Genomic DNA, 20,427 nt, shown 5'->3' with positions numbered 1-20,427 from the left:
TGACATCTGCCAAGCACAAGAGCTGAAGTTTCACTCCATGGCTTCTGCCAATGGTGCTCTTTGGCCACCCGCTAGAAGCTGTATGAGTGCAGCACCAGATGAGGATGAAATTTCACTTTCCCGTTACTTCCTGCAGGGAAGCACCTGGCCCCAAACAGCAGCTATCCTAATGGCATTGTTGAAATTGCAAGATCAGGCTGAGGGTGAACTGCAGGAGTGGAATCTGCATGTTATACTCTGGAGCACAATGCATTGACTCAACAGTGTGTTGCATCACCACATTACATACTTCTCCTCAGAGACATTTGAACTGCCAGCATTCAGCATACCTTCCTGACACGTGTCAGGACTAAAGCAGGGATATAGCTAATGGGGAATAACTGCGCTTTGATTTGCAAAAAGGAATTTCACCCATCTAGCAGGATCCCTAAAGGAGGAATGACATGAATTATTTTTGACCAGTACAGTATTTCATAAAATTATAAATGAGAAAAGAATTTGGGAAAGATGGGCAACATAAATGTTTGAGCCAATGTACAGAATAATGCCAAAACTGGATTGTGCTGAAATACAATAATCCATCAAGACAATTCGCATAGTATCAAAAGCTGTGAAAACTTTTAGCTGTTTAATGCCACCAACGACAACAACTTGTATTTATATTGCACCTTTAACATAGGGAAAGATTTTATGAGCCCCCGCCGCGCATGTTTTTGGCAGTGGAGGCCTGGGGGGTAGGTGAGGGGAGGCATGCAAAGTTGGCCAGGTGGCTAGCCTACCATCTTCCTGCCCCCTACTCCCAAACTCACCCCCATAATATGCTAGGTGGACAGGTGCCGAAATTGGCAGCCTGTCTGCCTTAAGTAAATAAATCTATAAGGTTTATTTAGTCTTATTAACACGCCCGGTCTGCACTGCTGCTTTGGGCTGCATTAGAGTGCTTAAGTTAGAGTTGGGTGAGAGAGTGAGTTTGGTGAAGAGGGTAGGAGGTGATCCTTACATTTTCTGCCCTTTCTCAGAAAGAAGAGCAGCAGCCTTGGTAAGTAGGAGCTGGTGAGTATAAACTAGATGAAATAAAACTAAAGAGAATAATTTAAGGGTAAGTCATGGCAGGGCAGCTTTGCCAAGTGGAATACTCCTCCTGTGGGATGTGGAAAGTCAGGGACACTTCAGTGGCCAGGGCAACCACATGTACAGGAAGTGTCTCCAGCTGCAGCTACTCAAAATCCACGTTTTGGAGCTGGAGCTGAGGCTGGAGTCACTGTGGAACATCTGCAAGGATGAGATCTTCATGGATAGCACGTACAGTGAGGTGTTCACACCACAGGTAAAGAATGCATAGGCAGAAAGGGAATCAGTGACAGCCAGACAGAGTAAAAGCACTAAGCATGTAGTGTACCAGTCCCCCGGGTCTATCTCCCTCTCGAACAGATTTTCCGTATTGGATACTGCTGGGGCAGATGGTTTCTCAGGGGAATGCAGCAAGAGCCAAGCCCATGGCACAACGAGTGGCTCAGTTGCACGGGGCGGAGGTGGAGAAAAAAGAATGGGAGAGCAATAGTGATAGGGGGTTCTATCATAAGGGGAACAGATAGACATTCCTGCAGCTGCAGATGTAACACCATGATGGTATGTTGCTCCCCTGGTGCCAGGTTCAAGGATTTCACTGAGCCGCTGCAGGACATTCTGAAGGGGGAGGGTGAATAGCCAGAGGTCGTGCTCCATATCGGTACCAACAACACAGGTAAAAAGAGGGGTGAGGTCCTGAAAGCAGAATATAGGGAACTAGGAAATAAATTAAAAAGCAGGGCCTCAAAGGTAGAAATCTCAGGATTACTCTCAATGCCACATGCTAGTGAGATCAGGAATAGGAGAATAGACCAGATGAATGCGTGGCTGGAGAGAAGATGTAGGATTCCTCAGGTATTGGTACTGATTCTGGGGAAGATGGGACCTGTGGAAGCTGGATGGGTTGGACCTCAGCAGGACTGGCACCAATATCCTCACAGGGATTTTCACGGGGGATGGTTTAAACTAGAGTAGCAGGTGGGTGGGAACCTGAACAGGGAGACATAAGAGAGGAAAACAAAGAAAGGAATGAAAAACAGAAAAGTAGGAAGCAAAAGTGGAAAGCAGAGCCATAGTACAAAAAAAAATGTGCAAAAATGTTAAAAAGACAAGTTTAAGGCACTGTATCTGAATGCATGGAGCACTTGCAATATTATAGATGAATTAACAGCACACAAAGATGCAAAAGGGTACGATATGATTGTGATAACGGAAGCATGGCTGCAGGGTGACCAAAGCTGGGAATTGAATATCCAAGGATACTTGATATTTAGGAAGGACAGGCAAAAAGACAAAGGAGGTCGGGTAACGTTAGTAGTTAAGGATGAAATCAGTGCAACAGTGAGAGAGGGTATTGACCCAGGAAATCTAGATGTAGAATCAATCTGGGTGGAGCTAAGAAGCAATAAGGGGTGGAAACCATTAGTGGGAGTTGTCTTTGGCCTCCAAACAGTAGTGGTAAGGTATGGGATGGCATTAAACAGAAAATTAGAGATAATACTGTGGCAGATGAATTCCTGGAGTGTGTATGAGATGGTTTTTTTAGACCATTACATTGTGGATCCGATGAGGGAACAGGCTATCCTAGATTTGGAATTGTGCAATGAGAAGGGGTTAATTAATAATCTTGTTGTGTGGGATCTTTTAGGAAACAATGACCATGACACGATAGGATTCTTCATTAGGCTGGAAAGTGAAGTAGGTCTGATCCAAAACTAGGGTCCTAAATCTAAACCAAGGAAACTATGAAGGTATGAGGCACGAGTTGGTTAAGATAAACTGGGGAACTTCATTAAAAGCCATGATAGTGGATAGACAATGGCCAATATTTAAGGAGTGAATGCATGCATTGCAACAGTTATACATTCCTTTCTGGCGCAAAAACACAACAGGATTAGTGGCCCAACCATGGATAACAAAATAAATTAAGGATAGTATAGATCCAAAGAGGAGTCATATAAAATTGCTCGAAAAAGTAGCAAGCCTGAGGATTGGGAGCAGTTTAGAATTCAGCAAAGGAGGACTACGAGGTTAATTATGAGGGGAAAAGTAGAGTATGAGAGTAAACTTGTGAGGAACATACAAGCGGACTGTAAAAGCTTCTATAAATATATAAGAAGAAAAAGATTAGTGAAGGCAAATGTAGGTCCCTTACAGTCCAAAACGGGGGAATTTATAATAGAGAACAAGGAAATGGCAGCGCAATTAAACGATTACTTTAGTTCTGTCTTCATGGACGAAAACACAAATAACTTTCCAGAAATGCTAGGGAACCAAGGGTCTAGTGAGAAGGATGAGTTGAAGGAAATTAATATTACTAAAAAAATAGTGCTGGAGAATTTAATGGGACTGAAATCCCCAGGGTCAGATAATCTATATCCCTGGGTACTAAAGGAGGTGGTCTTGGAAATAATAAATGCATTGTTCCTCATCTTACAAAGTTCTGTAGATTCTGGAACAGTCCCAGCAGACTGGAGGATGGAAAATGTAACCCCAATATTTAAAAAAAAGGAGGTAGGGAGTAAACAGGGAATTACAGATCAGTTAGCCTAACATTAGTAATGGGGAAAATGCTAGACTCTGTTATAAAGGATGTGATAACAGGATACTTAGAAAGTATCAGTGGGATTGGGCAAAGTCAACTTGGATTTATGAAAGGGGATTCATGTTGATAAACCTACTGGAGTTTTTTGAGGACATAACTAGTAGAATAGATAAGGCAGAACCAGTGAATGTGGTGTATTTGGATTTTCATAAAGCTTTTGATAAAGTCCCACATAAGAGATTAGTGTTAAAGCACATGGGATAGGAGGTAGTATATTGGCATGGATTGAGAATTGGTTAGCAGACATGAAACAGAGAGAGGGAATAAATGGGTCTTTTTTGGAGTGGCAGGCGGTGACTCGTGGGATACTACAGGGTGCTTGGGTCCCAGCTATTCACAATATATATCAATGATTTGAATGAGGGAACCAAATGTAATATTTCCAAGTTTGCTGACGACACAAAACTTGGTGGGAATGTAAGTGGTGAGGAGGATGCTAAGAGGCTTCAAGGTGATTGAGACAAGTTGAGTGAGTGGTCAAATACATGGCAATGTAACGTGGAAAAGTGTGAAGTTATCCACTTCGGTAGGAAAAACAGAATGGCAGATTATTATTTAAATGGTGACAGATTGGGAAATGTTGATGCACAAAGGGACCTGGGTGTCCTTGTACACCTATCATTGAAAGCAAGCATACAGGTGCAGCAAGCAGTTAAGAAGGCAAATAGTATGTTGGCCTTCATTGTGAGAGGACTTGAGTACAGGAGCAAGGAAGTCTTACTTCCACACCTGGAATATTGTGTGCAGTTTTGGTCTCCTCACCTAAGACAGGATATACTTGCCATAGAGGGAGTGCAGCGAAGGTTCACCAGACTGATTCCTGGGATGGCAGGATTGTCGTATGAGGAGCGACTGGGTCGACTAGGCCTGTATTCACTGGAGTTTAGAAGAATGAGAGGGGATCTCATTGAAATGTAAAAATTCTGACAGGGCTGGATACATTGGATGCAGGGATGATGTTTCCTCTGGCTGGGGGGTGGGGGTGGGTCTAGAACAAGGGGTCACAGTCTTAAGATACAGAGCAGGCCATTTAAGACTGAGATGAGGAGAAAATCTTTACTCAGAGGGTGGTGAACCTGTGGAATTCTCCACCGCAGAAAGCCATGGAGGCCAAGTCACTGAATATATTTAAAAAGGAAATAGATTTATAGACTCTAAATGCATCAAGGGGTATGGGGAGAGAGTGGCAGTAAGGTGTTGAGTTGGAAGATCAGCCATGATCATATTGAATGGCGTAGCCGGCTTGAAGAACTGAATGGCCTACTCCTGCTCCCATTTTCTATGTTTCTATTAACTTAAATAATATGCTGTCCAAGCCAAAATACAGTTTGTGTGGGCTCTCTCAGGCAGGAGTGTTCTGGCTTATTTTAAACACCAACATGAACAAAGACAGGAAGGAAAATTGGGGGCTGCCCTGCATGCATTGGGGCACCCCCCAAGATGTCAAAATCTCTTTCTTCTGCACCACCTACCAGACATAACCCAGCACCCCTGCCCCCTCTACCCGGGGTCTGGGGTCTCTCCCCACCATAAAACCCTGGGACACCTTGGGGCACCCATGATCCTCTTCAGCCTTCTTCCTGCAGTCCTAGCAGCACCCACTGCTGCTGGGAGTGATGGAGCTGCTGGCCAAATGGATTGGGAGAGGTGACCAAAAAGCTTGGTCCAAGAGGTAGGTTTTTAGGAGCATCTTAAAGGAGTAGAGAGATGTAATGTGGTCACGGGATTTAGGCAGGGAATGTTAGGCCTTAGGGCTGAGGTAGCTGAAGGCATGACCACCAATGGAGATGTGACTAAAATTGGGGGTGCTCAAAAGGCCAGATTTGGAGGCGTGCAGATACCTCAGAGGGTTGTAGGGTTAGAGGTTACTGAAATAAAGAGAGCCGGGGCTATGGAGTGATTTGAAAACAAGAATGAGAATTGCAAAATCAAGGCATTGGCAGTCTGAGAGCTGATGTTGATCAGCGAACACAGGGTGGATGGATGAACAGAACTTTGGTACAAGTTAGGACACTATGGTAAGTTCCAGGTATGTAACTTCCATGAATGCATTCCAGGATATGATTTTATAGAAAAACAAATGAAGAGGAAGGGGGAGTTTTCATGAGATCCTTTGGTTATTTTGTTTTGCTAGTAATGGGTCTCATGGTGGATAGCAAAGGATATTAGGCTTCTGTAATTGAATTTTGTCACTTGAGCTGAAATAATATGGATCTGAATTTTACTCTACTAGAAGTTGCAGAAAATATCACACCCATTTATTTCCTACTTAAATTACCTTCATTTCCCAAGAGATGGCTATTTAATAGGCTCCTTTCTATAGATCTGAATACAGTTTTATGACGAAAGAACTAGAGTGGGATTTGAAAGGAAAGTGCTCTTGTCATATCAGAAGGTGATTTTCTGTGTGCAATGTGACTTGTCAGCTTCTTCATAATTTTGAAAGGACGGATGATCTGCTAGTTTACAATTCCACAATAAAGTAACCCTTATATTTGAACTTTTAGATAGTTGGGTTTTTGAGCTGCTCATATAGTTACTGTTACAGAAAAGCATAGCATAATGGAAAATCAGTCAACTTTCTAAAAATTATCTGGAATCAAACACAGCTTACGCATTTCAACGTCATTCACAACTGCTGCTAGGAGGAGGGTACAGGGACCATTAATCTATGTTCCCCAGTACATATTATTTTAAATAATAACCATTCATGTTTGATTCGGGACTATTGGCATAGTCCTACGTGAAAACTGCTGCTTAAATCAGGTTCTGGTTTTCAGGAATAAACTTCTGCTAAATGTTCAGCTTGTTGTTTTTATAGGGTCTTTTTTGTGGGCTGGAGAGGGGGGAAATTTGGAAAAAGTGAAAGATTTGTATTCTGAATAAAAAATTACCAAAATTTTTGGGTAATTCATGGGAGCTCCATGAGTTAGAAATCAGTTGGATTAATCAAATAAATAACTTAAAATGATAATGATAAAGAAGAAATAGCAACAGCAATTCTAACAAGTAACATGGCATTGTGTAATGAATGCTGGGTTTCTCCTTGAGTGTTCAGCTTGTATTCTGGATATAATCAAAGGGAAATTCAGTCACAGCATTCCAGCCAATAATGCAGACCAGAAATCTCCAGGTGACAGGGATTTATTACCACGTCTCCTACCTCAGCTCCAGGATACTGGTGACATTCTTGGCAGGGAAAACACGTCTGATAAAGTTGAAATCTCCAATGTATAGACTGCCATCTATACCAACAGCCAAGGCCACAGGCGCCAGTAGCTTGTTTCCATCAGCAAGACCATTGCAACTGGGGCAGGAGATGCTTCGTCTGCGTCCATTTCCCATGATGCTGTTGATCACCGCTGGCTGTTGGGATAGAAACTGGTTTTCGCCATTTCCTTTGTGCAAGACACCTGACGAGGAGAGCGAGAGTGGGTGAGCTTTAACATTCTGCAATGAGCATTTACCTGAACAGAATGAATGCCGGAGGCTTATAGGGTTTATTGCAAAATATGTTTTCAGAAGCCTTGGAGGAGGCAGGAGGAGAAGACTGCAGAGGTTGGGGGTGAGGGGAGTGAATTATGGGGTTGAATCTTTGTATAGCATCCTACAATTCTCAGGTTGTTTTTTCTATTTATAGCATTCAGTCAAAAAAGAATGCACATGAAGACTGATGACATGTATTATCCTTGTGACTTAAATCACTTTTGGTCAATTAGTTCTCTGGTTAAACTACTCCTTGACTACAGTGCCCAGATCTTGTTGCAGGGAAACAAGGGAGGCATTCAGAAGCAGTGCAGAGAAGGCCTATGAGGCTAGTCTCCAGTGTAAAAGCTGTAAGTTACATACAAACATAATAGGAGGATAAGAAAAAACAACTGGGGCATTCAACCTGTCTCATTAAGACATAGTGCTTGTACAGTCTTGTTTACTTGTACCAATAATAATGACATCCTTTCTGCCACTAAAAGCATTTAAATAACAATTAGATGTACTGATCAGCATGTGCTGAAGGGACTTCCTGGATGGATGAATTAAGACATAAGACATAGGAATGTAGGACTTAGGAGCAGAAGTAAGCCACTTGGCCCATCTGGGGAGAAAAGAAAATCTCCTCATCTCTGTCTTAAAAAAGAGACCTTCTGTTCTTAGACTGTGTCCCCTAGTTCTAGTCTCACCCACAAGAGGAAGTATCCTCCTGGTATCCACTCTATCAAGTCACCTCAGGATCTCATATGTTTCAATGAGATCACCTCTCATTCTTCTAAACTCCAGTGGATATAAGCCCAACCTGTTCAATCCTTCTTCAATCCTTCTTCATAACATAAGCCCTTCATCCCTGGAACCTTCTCTGAGCTGCTCCTAATGCATTTATATCCTTTTCCAAATAGGACCAAACTGTACACAGTACACCAGATATGGTCTCACCAAAGCCTTGTGCAAGTGCAGTAAAACTTCCCTACTTCTAAATTCCATTCCCCAGTGCCAATACTCCACTTCTCTTTGTAGACTCTATGCCTCCTCATGACAACTTAATTTTCTACCTATCTTGGTGTCATTGACAAATTTAGCTACCATACATTTGGTCCCTTCATCTGAGTCTGGTGACCTAGCTATTTGCTTTGTGGCTTATAGAGAGTGAAGATGACTGAGAAGGGAGTGACTGAGGCATCTGGCTGTGCAGAGGGAGGGGCAGCACCTTCTGGAAGAAGGGAGGCTCAGGCTCCCACACACACTGCCGAAGAGCCATACCGAGCCATTGATGGTTGCCACCTAGCTAGACCCAGAGTCTATACTTGCCGCCTTTTATTCCTGCAGATGACTGAGAACCAATGACGCCAAAGACTGCGCATGTCTAGGGAACTGGTCGGTCACATCTGCCAGCTGCTTCAGGATTTGGCAGGGAGGGCATCCACAGCCAGTGTCCATGAAAGTGACAGTGACACTCAATTTCTAGGCCAGTGGCTCATTCCCAGGCTCCATAGGTGACTTCTGTGGGTTATCAGAAGCTTCCACCTACAAATGAATCCATGAGGCCCATGGATGCCATCTTTGCGAGGGCACAAAACTTTGTGCATTTTGCCTGGGACCAGGACAGCCAGGATGCAGGAGTGATTGGATTTGCCCAGATCTCAGGTTCGCCACAAGTGCAGGGTGCCATTGACTGCACTCATGTGGCGCTCAGATCTCTTTCACAACAAGCGGGCAACTATGTCAACCGCAGGGGATTCCATTTGCTGAATGTGCACCTGGGTGTGCAACGACCACAAACGCATTTGACGGGTCAGCGCACAGTTTCCAGGCTCTGTGCACAACTTCTAAATTCTCAGTTGGTCACAGATCCCTGAAGTCTTCCAGGATCCTCAGAAGCTGCAGGGTTGGCTCCTTTGGGACAAGGGCTACCTGCAGAGGCTGTGGCTGATGACACTGTGTGGCAGCCTCAGACTGCAGCAGAGGGATGGAATAATGAGGCTCATGCTGCAACATACAACTTAGTGGAGCAGACCATCGGAATGCTGAAAATGAGGTTCCGGTACCTGGACCGGTCTGGTGGAGCCCTGCAATATAGTCTGCAGAGGGTGTCACGCATCATCATCGTCTGCTGCACTCTTTACAACCTGGCGCTGCAACGGGGAAAGGAGCTGGCTGAGGAGGAGATGGAGGACCTGGAGGTCTCCTCCAATTAGGAGGACGCTGATGGAGCTGAGATTGAGGAGGTCCTTGAAAATGATGATAGCTGGAATGAGGCCCTCACACTGGCCAGATGAGGCAGGCCCACTCGGGAGGCCCTCAGAGCTGCAAGATTTGTGGAGGATAATGATGGCATGCAGTGAGGAGACACCATAGATCCTCACATTGAATCTATGAATATTTGAATCTAGTCTGGCTTATGGCAATGCAAATACCCTCTGTGACCATGTCATGGAGACACAGTGGAGACCCTAATAATCGCCCGATTGCAGGAGGGTGATGACGGCATGCAATGAGGACACTCCATAGATCTTCACATAACCTCTGAGAATGTTTGATTCCTGCCTGGCCGAGGGCAACTCGCTTGCACTCTGTGATCAGGGTCACATCATTGAGACGCAGCCAAGAAACTTTAAAAGCATCTGATTCTTTGTCTGCATTCAGCACCTGACCCCTTCAGGAGCACAGCGCATCTAGTCGGAGATGCTGAAGGGATGGGGGCCAGCCCACCTTAAAGGCGCTGAGAGCACACAGAGAGAACGCCTGCCCACAACATTCTGGCAGCAACGACAAGCACTGTCCAAGGAGCTTGAGGCGAGACCATCACTGGTCTGAAGGATGCACAAAGCATAGGGAAGAAGCCCTGGACTGAGATACCTGCCTTTATCTTGTGCAGAAAGGTTTCACAACTGAGTGACGTGAACATTGCTCATCAAGACAAGGAGTCATAGGCAGGGAGACATTCTTGGGAGGTTATTGACAAAAATGAATGGTATGTACAAGTGATTAACCCTTGGCCCAAGCTGTGCAACTACATTTTCTTAACATTCCTAACCCTATCACTATGTCTTGGCGCTTCCCAGACATCCACAGTGGAGGTAGAGGCAGCCTGTTGACTGCTACGCCCAGTCTTTAATGACCTTGGAGGGCAGAGACATGGAGGGCCCCGGCTTGCTTTCAGGGTCCTGCTTTGTGGCAGTGGCACCCTCCTCCGGCTGTGGAGCTGGAGCTGCTGAGGTCACAGGAAGAGGGGATTCGGATGGGCCAGGTACTCCCAGAGTCAACTGGATGGATGGCCTCAGGGGGTACACCTGCTGATCCTCCTTCCTATGGGTGCCCAAGGGCCCCTGGCTGACTCCTTGAGGAGAAAGGGTAGCTGGAGTGAGATCGAGCTGCCCCGCACCCTCTTGCATATGCACTGTTGGAGGCCAACTATGGCTTCAGCAATGGAGTTGAGTCTGAGCAACAGTGCAGGAGCGATGTCCTGGACCAAGGTCTCCATGGCGGCCGCCATCCTACCAGTGTTGACCTCTGTGCATTGCAATGCCAGCACTATCACCCCAGCCTGAAGACAGACCATTGTACCTTGCAATCTGAGAAGTGCAGTGGACAACCCTTCCTTATGTTCCCGAGCTTGCCTTCGCAACTCCAGCAACTGTGACATGACCAAGTCCAGAGGCTCCTCATCTGACTCGGACTCAGCAAATGTCTTGTCTCCAGCAGTCCTCCGAGTGCCAGATGCTTGAAAAGTCCCTGCTGCCGCCTACAGTGGATCAGACAGTGTGATGTGCTCCCCAGATTGTGATCTCGAGGCTACTCCAAAGCTATGTCCCTCCGAGGTGTGTGTCTCTGTGCCGGTGGAGGATGTGGGTGTGTGCTGTAATGGGACATCAAGGAGGGTGCCTCCAGATTCCTCTTCAGAGGTTTCTTGGGGCTTGATTAGAGGCCCTGGGTTGTGGGCTCCATCAGCTGTTTCCCAGATGTGCCTGCAGAAGCAAGGGGAGATAATTAGTGCATGGCAGTGGCCTGTGAAACAGTACACATCACTCAAAGCATGGTTGTCTGATGGATGTTGCACTGCCGGATCCTCACTTGATAGAGCACCGCTGATCTCACCGTCAGCACAGGAGTGATCCAGATTGTCACAAGCCAGTTGGAAAGCTCTATTTTCAAAGTCTGTGAGGACCTTGATTTCAGACATTCCTTCACTGGTCTGTGACCTCTCCCTCTTGCTGTGTGCCAGCTTGTCCTGCATGAATAGAGATGGCGAAAGTGCAAGCAGGATGCCTGCCAGGCCAGATGATAAGTATGCATGGGTGGTGAGTTGTCCCATGGATGGGATGAGGGCAATGAAGGCGTGTGAGTGAATAATGATGTCCCTTGAACCGGGAGTGAGTGAGGGCCCTGTGGATGTGTGATGGGTTTGTGAGTGTGTGAGTTGAAAGTGATGGCAAGAGTGACTTACTTTGGTGGAACGGAGGAGATCATTCATCCTCTTGTGGCACTGGGTGGCTGTCCTCTTTTGAAGGACGTCCAGCGTGATGAAGGAAAAGGTGATGCCATGGCGGGTGAATGAGAGTCCGGCTGCCATGGAAACGGTGTGTTTCCCGGGAATGCATAATTAATGTGGTACGTTTGGGATTATACGGTGTGAAATGCCACCATTGCAGCCGCCGGGTAAAATGTTGTTTTACCTGCCCGCTACTGCACTTAGTGAAATCTGGGATGATTCTGCTCGTTGACTTGACTTGATCCCATTATGGTTTTCCAAGTATCCTGCTATAACTTCCTTAATAATTATAGCAATTTCCCTCTGACAGGTGTTAGGCCAACTGGCCTATAGTTTACTGCTTTCTGTAACCCTCCTTTCTTGAATAAAGGTCTATTTCCAATCCACTGGGGCCCTTCCAGAAGCTAAGGAATTTTGGAAGATTATAATTAACGCCTTTACTATCTCTACAGCCCTTCTTTTAAGATCCTAGGATGCAGGTCATCAGATTCTGGGGATTTGTCAGTCTTTAGGTCTAATCGATTTCCTGGTACTTATTCCCTGGTAGTTGTAATTGTTTTAAGTTCCTCCCTCTCTTTCAGCTCTTCATTTTCAAGTAACTTTGGGAAGTTTTCTAAGTTTTCTACACTGAAGAAAGACACAAAATACCTGGCCTAATGCATCTGCAATTTCCTTCTTTTCCATTATTAATTCCCCAGACTCACTCTCTAGAGGACCAACACTCACTTTAGTTACTCTTTTCCTTAAATACTTGTAAAAACTCTTACTACCTGTTTTTATATTTCTAGCTATCTTTCACTCATACTCTGCTTTCTCCCTCTTTACTTTTTTTCTAGTCACTCTTTGCTCGTCCTTGAAATCTGTCCAATCATCTGACCTATCAAGAATCTTCACCGATTTGTACAGGGTTTATTTCAATTTGATACCATCCTTAACTTACTTGTGTAGCCATGGATGATGCATCATTCTCAAAGAGTCTTTCTTCCTCACTGGAATAAATCTTTGCTGAGTGTTATTAAATATCTCCTTAAAAGTCTGCTGCTGTATCTCTACTGCCCTACCTTTTAACCTAGTCAGCTTTGCTTTCATATGCTTATAATTACCTATATTTAGATATAGAACACTAGCCTTAGACCAACACTTCTCACCTTGAAACTGAACGTGAAATTCTATCATGTGTTATGATCACTGTTGCCTAGAGGCTCCTTTACTGTGAGGCTATTAATCGATCCCATCTCATTGCACATCACCAGATCTAGAATAGCTCGTTCCTTGGTTGGTCCTAGAATGTATTGCTCTAAGAAATTGTCCTGAACTCATTTTTCAGGCTACCTTTGCCAATCTGATTCACTCAATCTACAAGTATATTGAAGTCACCCATTATTATTATAGTACCTTTATTATACGCCCCATTTAATTCTTCATGTTTACTCTGATCTACAGTGTTACTATTGTTTGGATGCCTATAAAGTACTCCCACAAGTGACCTCTCTTACCTTTCCTATTTTTTATCTCTACTCAAATTGATTCTATATTTTGCTCTTTTGAGCTAAGGTCATCTCTCACTACTCTACTAATGACATCCTTTATTAACAGAGCTACTCCACCACTTTTTCCCAGTTTCCAGACTTTTTGAAATGTCAAATTTCCTTCAATATTCAGGTCCTAGCCTTGGTTAGCCTGCAGCTATGCCTCCGTAATGGCTGTTAGGGCAAAAATATTTATTTCTATCTGTGTTAACAATTCATCCATTTTGTTTCAAATGTTGCATGCCTTTAACTCTCTTTTCAAGAAGAACCAATACCTTTCTCATGTGCAATTGTCCTGTGTGATCTTGTATGTAGACATATTTATAAAGGCGTATTGTGCTGGAAGGAAATAAAAAGGGTGACATGGAGGCATGTCAGGCAGTATGAGATTGGAGGTGAAATGTAAGGCAGGATGTAGGCCTGGAAGGTTCATGAAAGCCATGAGGCATGGTGCATCCATTAGGGTGATCAGTGTTGATAAGCTCAGCAGGCATTGAGCTTGAAAATTATTAAGATAAACAACTCTATGGGCTGAATTTTAACCTAAAAGAAAATGAGGTGGGAGAGTGCGGTTTGAGTTGGGTGAAGGGTTAAAATCTCAAAAATCTGTCTCTGACCAAACTCACCTCTAACCTTTCCATTTGTGGTTTTGACCAAGGACCTGGTGGATTCAGGAGTTAATTGTCTTCATACGTACTTCCTGGATCTAGGTGCCTGTCTACAAAGCCTCCATGATTGGGCACCACACTCAATGACCTTTTCTATCCACCACAAAGCCTCTAATCTTATACCCGCACATTACCCACCCCCTGCTCCCGACCAAGCCCCATTGTTCCACCATCACTACTAAACTCCTAATCCAGGAAACTTTCACCCACCTGAGCCCTCTGATACCTCCCAGCTCACCAGGCCCCTTATCCCATCCACCATGAGGACTGGACTCCCCACTCTAGGGATTAACAGCCCACCACCACCCAATCAACTCCCCTTTTGCCCCGTGACCCCCCACACCAGCCTCCTCCCGATCAACCCTCACCCCCTCTGATCAAACACTCCCTCCCTGCTGAAATTTACCCCCTTCCTCCCAAATGACCCCTCCTTCCTCCCTGATCGATCCTTCTAAACTCCCTTCACAGCTCCCACACCCCCACCACTTGACTAGAGACCCAGCTTGTCAATCAGGCTAGCTTCCAGGGGGAACAAATCAGTGACGTTACTGACACACTGGTCAGGGCAAAATTCCACTGTGTATAGGGAATCCTGAATTGCAGGTTCCCCCCAACTATTTGACTGATCTACTCCCTATGGGTCAGGTCAGTAAAACCTACCCCATGAATCTGGATTGAGGGTGTGGAATCATTAGCAATAACTCCACGCCACTGGAACTTGAACTGAGGCAGATTTGATTTAGCACTTTGAAGCTTACAGCATCATTTATACCCTCAAATGGCACTTTGAAGCTTACAACATCATTTATACCCTCAAATGGCACTTTGAAGCTTACAGCATCATTTATACCCTCAAATGGCACTTTGAAGCTTACAGCATCATTTATACCCTCAAATGAAATATTCTATATACATTAATCTGGCAATGACAATTGATATGGCTGCAAGAGGCTTATTTTCCACTATCATCTTGGATTTGTGGAAACATGACCATGTTCTTCACTCCTGGTGGTTTCTGCCTTTGAGGAGCAACCCTGACTACGTAAACTTTATATAAACCCACCCACTGACTGGAGAGCTGGTGACAACCCCACAGTGATCATTTCCGGGAGCCCTGACGGGATTAAACCCCAATGAGGCATGTACCTGCCTGCCATCAGGGTTCCCAAGGCCCTCAGGGTGAGGATCTCATCCCCAAGGGCTGATGGCCAATTAGATGGCTGGCAGCTCTTCAGACCCAGCAACGCTACCGGGAGCGGTGACCACTGCTGGCACTGCAGTAGTCTTGGGAAGAACAGCCTTGAAGGTCCTGGAGGAGAAGTCAGTGAGGTAAGTAAAAGGTAAGAGAGGTAAGTAAGGCAGGTCCTGGTCAGTCAGCGGGGTAGGGGAATGGGGCCAATGTGGAGCATGGAGGTGGGCGAGGAGATCTTCCTATTGAGGGGGTGGGGGTGGGGGGGGCGGTGGGGGGGTGGGGTGGGGGGGGTTGGTGTGGTGGCGGCCCTTGTCGCTATGAGGTTTTACATTGGACAAATGTTGCCCAATCAGAAAAGAGCCCAGTCCACAGGCAGGCTGCCAATGCTGGCCTGCCAAAGAGACATGGGCCCTCCCCGCCACTGATACAATAATTGGCCCCTTAAGGGCTCAATTGGCTGACCTCGAAAGCTGACTTTGACCTTTCCCATTCTGACTTCAAAGCAGGGAGCTGGGAAGGCGACAGGTTTTCCACCCTGTCCTTTTCTGCCTGATTTAACAGCACTTCTCGCCTCAGGGGTAGGGCGGACATAAAATTCCATCTGTTTCCCTTCTGTGGCTCTATACTACAAGGAGATTTATAAGGTTTTTTAAAAATCATGATGATGAACTCAGGAAGATCACTTCCTCTGTTTGGGGATAAGTTGGTCAGCAATTTTAAATTTCTACTATGAGGAAGGAAAGACGATGGAGAAATTCCGTTGCATAGAGAATTGTTGATGCATGCAATGGTTTTCATGAATGCTTTGCCACAGGAAGAGTGTAGGGCAGAATCTATAGCACCTTCTAAGAGAACAGCCGATAAATATTTGAAGCAGAGGAAGATACACGGTCATAGGGAGAATTCAGGACAGTGGGATTCGTTTTGGACTGCTACTGCAAAGTTAGGACAAACATGATGGGCTGAATGGCCTTCTTTTGTGCTGAAAATATTCATGATTTTCCTCCCAAAAAGTAATTGTGTCCACCATATGAAATGAAAATAATTGTAAAATCCATCAGAATCCAAATTAAATTGTCACAGCATAATAGGTATTTGAAATTATTGTGCTTTGCAAGAAATCGTGTCGAGCAAGCTATTAGAAATTGACCAACCCACCACTTTTCACATTCAATGCGTGGTGCTTATCCAGTGACCAACCCCCCAGGTTGGATGGATCCAGTTCATAGCCCTGCAGCAGGGCAGTTCTCTTCTCCCATAATATAAGATTTGGACAGGACTCATATTCATATCCAACAGACACTGGAAAGAAACAAGCAAAGGAAATTTAATTTACAATATTTGCCATTTGCACAATCATAATAGTGCAACAAAATTCACAGTACATCTGTCCTGCTTTCTCTTCCTCTTCCCATTGTGATTCAGCAAAAATTAATAAATCGCTAGAAGCCTACGTAAGATGACATGGAGAATATAAAGGAAGATAGAAACATTCATAACTTTCTACTCTTGCTAGTTCCTGAAATGACTGAAGTCTGGTACAAAATTGGTTGCTTGCCTGCTCTGTTGGCTAAAAAATGTGAGTTCCACATTTGTTATGTTTAGGGAGTTTATTGATCCAATAAAAGACAAAATAGAAATATCAAAATGCTTAGAACATAAGAAATAAGAGCAGGAATAGGCCATTCGGCCCCTCAAGCCTGCTTTGCCATTCAATATGATCATGGCTGATCTGATCCAGGCCTCAACTCCTCGTCGTGCTACCTCCTCATATCCCTCAACTCCCTGATATTTCAAAAATCTATCTATCACCTCTTTAAATACTTTCAGTGATCTAGCCTCCACAACTCTCTGGGATAGAGAATTCCAGACATTCACTACCCTCTGAAAGAAAGAATTCCATCGCATCTCAGTTTTAAATGAGTGTCCCCTAGTTCGAGATTACCCCACTAGTAGAAACATCTTCTCAATATCGACCCTGTCAAGCTCCCTCAGAACCATGTACATTTCAATAAGATCACCCCTCATTCTTCTAACTCTAATGAATAAAGGCCTAACCTGTTTAACCATTCTTGATAAGGCAATCCCTTCATTCCAGGAATCAGCCTAGTGAATCTCTTTTGAATTACCTGCAATGCCAGTATATCCTTTCTTAAATACTGAGCCCAAAACTGTACAAAGTACTCCAGATGTGGCCTCACCAACATCCTGTACAGTTGTAACAAGACTTCCCTATTTTTAAACTCCAGCCCCCTAGCAATACAGGCCAAAATTCCATTTACCTTCTTAATTACTTGCTGCACCTGCATTATAACATTTTGTGTTCCATGCACAAGAACACTCTGATCCCTCTGTGCTGCACTTTTTTGGAGTCTCTCTCCATTTAAATAATAGTCTGCCTTTTGATTCTTCCTACCAAAGTGCATGATCTCACACATTCCTACATTCAACTCCATCTGCCAAGTTTTTGCCTGCTCACTCAACCTATCTATATCCCATTGCAGATTCCTTATGTCTTCATCATAACATGCCCTCCCATCTATTTGTTGTATTGTCAGCAAATTTGGATACATTACGCTCTGACCTCTCCTCCAAGCCATTAATATTGATAGTAAATAATTGGGCCCGAGGACTGATCCCTGTGGCACTCCACTAGTTACGTCTTTCCAACCTGAAAAAGACCCATTAATCCTGACTCTCTGTCCTCTGTGTGTTACCCAATCCTCAATCCTTGCTAATACATTACCCCTAATACCATTAGCTCCTATTTGTGCAATAAACTTCTGTGTGGCACCTTATTGAATGCCTTCTGGAAATCCAAATACATTACATCTACCGGTTCCCCTTTATCAACTCTGCTTGTTATATCTTCAAAGAACTCTAGCAAATTTGTCAAACATGGTTTCCCTTTCACAAAACCATGTTGACTCTGTTTGATTGCGTAAAGCTTTTCTAAATGTCCTGCTACTTCTTCCTTAATAATGGACTCTAGCATTTTCCAAACGACAGATGTTAGACTGACTGGCCTATAGTTTCCTGCTTTTTGCCCCCTCCCTTCTTGAACAGGGGCCGGGACCCTCCTGGAATCCAGTGAGTTCTGGAATATTTTGACCAATGCTTTCACTATCTCTGCATCCACTTCCTTTAAAACCCTTGGATGCAGGCCATCAGGCCCTGGTGACTTGTCTGCCTTCGGTCCCATTAGTTTGTCAAATACTTTGTCCCTCATAATAGAGACTGTTACAAGATCTTTCCCACCCATTAGTTCCTTGCTTATCTGATATCTTTGGGATGTTTATAGTGTCCTCCACCGTGAAGACCGATGCAAAATATTGGTTTTAATTATCTGCCATTTCCCTGTTCCCCATTATCAATTCTCCAGTCACATCCTGCAAGGGTCCCACACTCACTTTAGCCACTCTCTTTCTTTTTATATACCTGTAAAAGCTCTTGCTGTTTGTTTTTTATATTTCTTGCCAATTTACTTTCATAATCAATTTTCTCTCTCTTTATTAGCTTTTTAGTCATCAGCTGCTGGTTCCTAAAAAAAAATCCCAATCCTCCAGCCTACCACTAGTTTTCACTGCTTTGTATGCCTTAGTTTTTGATTGGATACTCTCCTTGACCACCTTTGTTAACCACGGGTGGTTCATCCTTCTGATCGAGTCCTACTTTTTGACCGGGAGAAATTTTTTGCTAAGCATTATGAAATATCTGCTTAAATGTCTGCCACTGCTCATCCACTGACCTTCCCCTTAGTCTATTTTCCCAGCCCACTTTAGACAACTCTTTCTTCATACCTCTATAATTGCTCTTATTTAAGTTGAGGACAATGGTTTGAGACCCAATTTGCTCACCCTCAAACTGAATTTGAAATTCCACCATGTTGTGATCACTATGCCCTAGAGGATCCTTCACTATGATATCTCTTAATAATCCCACCTCATTACACATTACTAGATCTAAAATAGCCTGTTCCCAGGTAGGTTCTGCAATGTAATGCTCTAAGAAACAATCCCTGATTCACTCTACAAATTCGTCTTCCATGTTACCCCTGCAAATCTGATTTATCCAGGCAATATGGAAATTAAAATCACCCATGACAATTGTAGCGCCCTTCATACGCCTCCATTATTTCTCAATTTATACTTTGTCCTACAGTGACGCAACTCTTCGAGAGCCTTCCCCTTGCTATTCCTTTTTTCCACCCAAACTAATTCCACATCCTGATCTATTGCATCTATAGCACTACTCACCACCGCACTGATACCTTCCTTTATTAACAAAGCTAGCCCACCTCCTTTTCTTCTTTGCCTATTTTTCCGGAACATCAAATACCCGTCAATATTGAGTTCTCAGTCTTGGTCACCCTGCAACCACATCTCTGTAATTGCTAACAAGTCATATTCATTTATTTCTATTTGTGCCGTCAACTCATCTATCTTGTTACGAATGCTGCGTGCATTCAGATCAAGGACCTTAATATTTGACTTTTTACCATTATTATTCATTCTGGTTCTAATTTCTGCTGCACTCTTCTGTTTATATTTTCTGCTCCTTCCTGTCATACTTTGATTTCCGTTTGCCTCTTCACTACCTAGCACCCCTGCTCTCTTATTTCTTTTTGATATTTTAAACTTCCCTCCAATTGAACCTGCGCCCCCCCCCCCACCCCCCCCCACCCACCCACACACACACACACACACACACACACACACACACATACACACACACCACCCCCCCCACTAATGTTAGTCCTGGAGAGAAAATGTCTAAGACTACATACTCTCTCCATTCATGTGCTTTACATAATTACCCAATGTGGTAAATATGCAAGTTTTTGGTAATTTTTATAGGTTGCAGGCAGTGGTCAGGAGAAAAGGTGATTGTCCAGATAAGGAAGATAATAAACCTTGCCAAAATTAATCCTTCATGTCACAAAATGCACGTACTGTTATCCTATAATCTACAACTCTGTGTAAGGCTATGCAAAGTCAATTAAATCCTTCATCTCAAATCAAAAGCTTTTTTCCCAAAGACAAATTCAGCTTTTAGATAATTTAGGAGTAGGGCTTAAAATGCAAGTATAACACAGTAAGCTATGACGAGTGGAGGGCTTATTCAAATTTTTCCTTTCTTTTGATTAGATTAAAATTTAATAGACAGCATCAACTTGATTAAAATAAAGTTCAGAATTCCAAGGGGCAGAATTTAACCCTCCCTGTCTGGAGGTAACTGGGCCTATGGTCACTTAAAATACTGACTTATCTGCCAGTTTCTCAGTTAATTTGTGCCAATCCTGATTTTAACCTGTTCCCACTGGACAGATGCAAAGGCACTCAACTGAAGCTGTGCATCCCTTCTTTAAAAATTACAGAGGGTGC

The 20,427-nt window shown here is 44.0% G+C and overlaps 1 protein-coding gene across 3 annotated transcripts in view; it reads right to left on the bottom strand.

The window, feature by feature from the left end:
• Nucleotides 1–20,427, bottom strand: part of LOC121280981 (teneurin-2-like) — a 787,212-nt gene that overhangs the window by 36,465 nt on the left and 730,320 nt on the right. For all 3 annotated transcript variants that reach the window (XM_041193486.1, XM_041193489.1, XM_041193487.1), the window contains 2 exons: nucleotides 16,202–16,345; nucleotides 6,837–7,086 (listed from right to left, as the gene is read on the bottom strand). In XM_041193486.1, the coding sequence (XP_041049420.1) occupies nucleotides 6,837–7,086; nucleotides 16,202–16,345 (394 nt within the window). The remainder of the gene's footprint in view (nucleotides 1–6,836; nucleotides 7,087–16,201; nucleotides 16,346–20,427) is intronic.

Source organism: Carcharodon carcharias, chromosome 8 (assembly GCF_017639515.1).
Source record: "Carcharodon carcharias isolate sCarCar2 chromosome 8, sCarCar2.pri, whole genome shotgun sequence".
In the NCBI taxonomy this organism is placed as follows: Eukaryota; Metazoa; Chordata; class Chondrichthyes; order Lamniformes; family Lamnidae; genus Carcharodon; species Carcharodon carcharias.
Note: the sequence above shows the minus strand (reverse complement) of the source record. Positions and strands in the feature narration are given on the sequence as shown.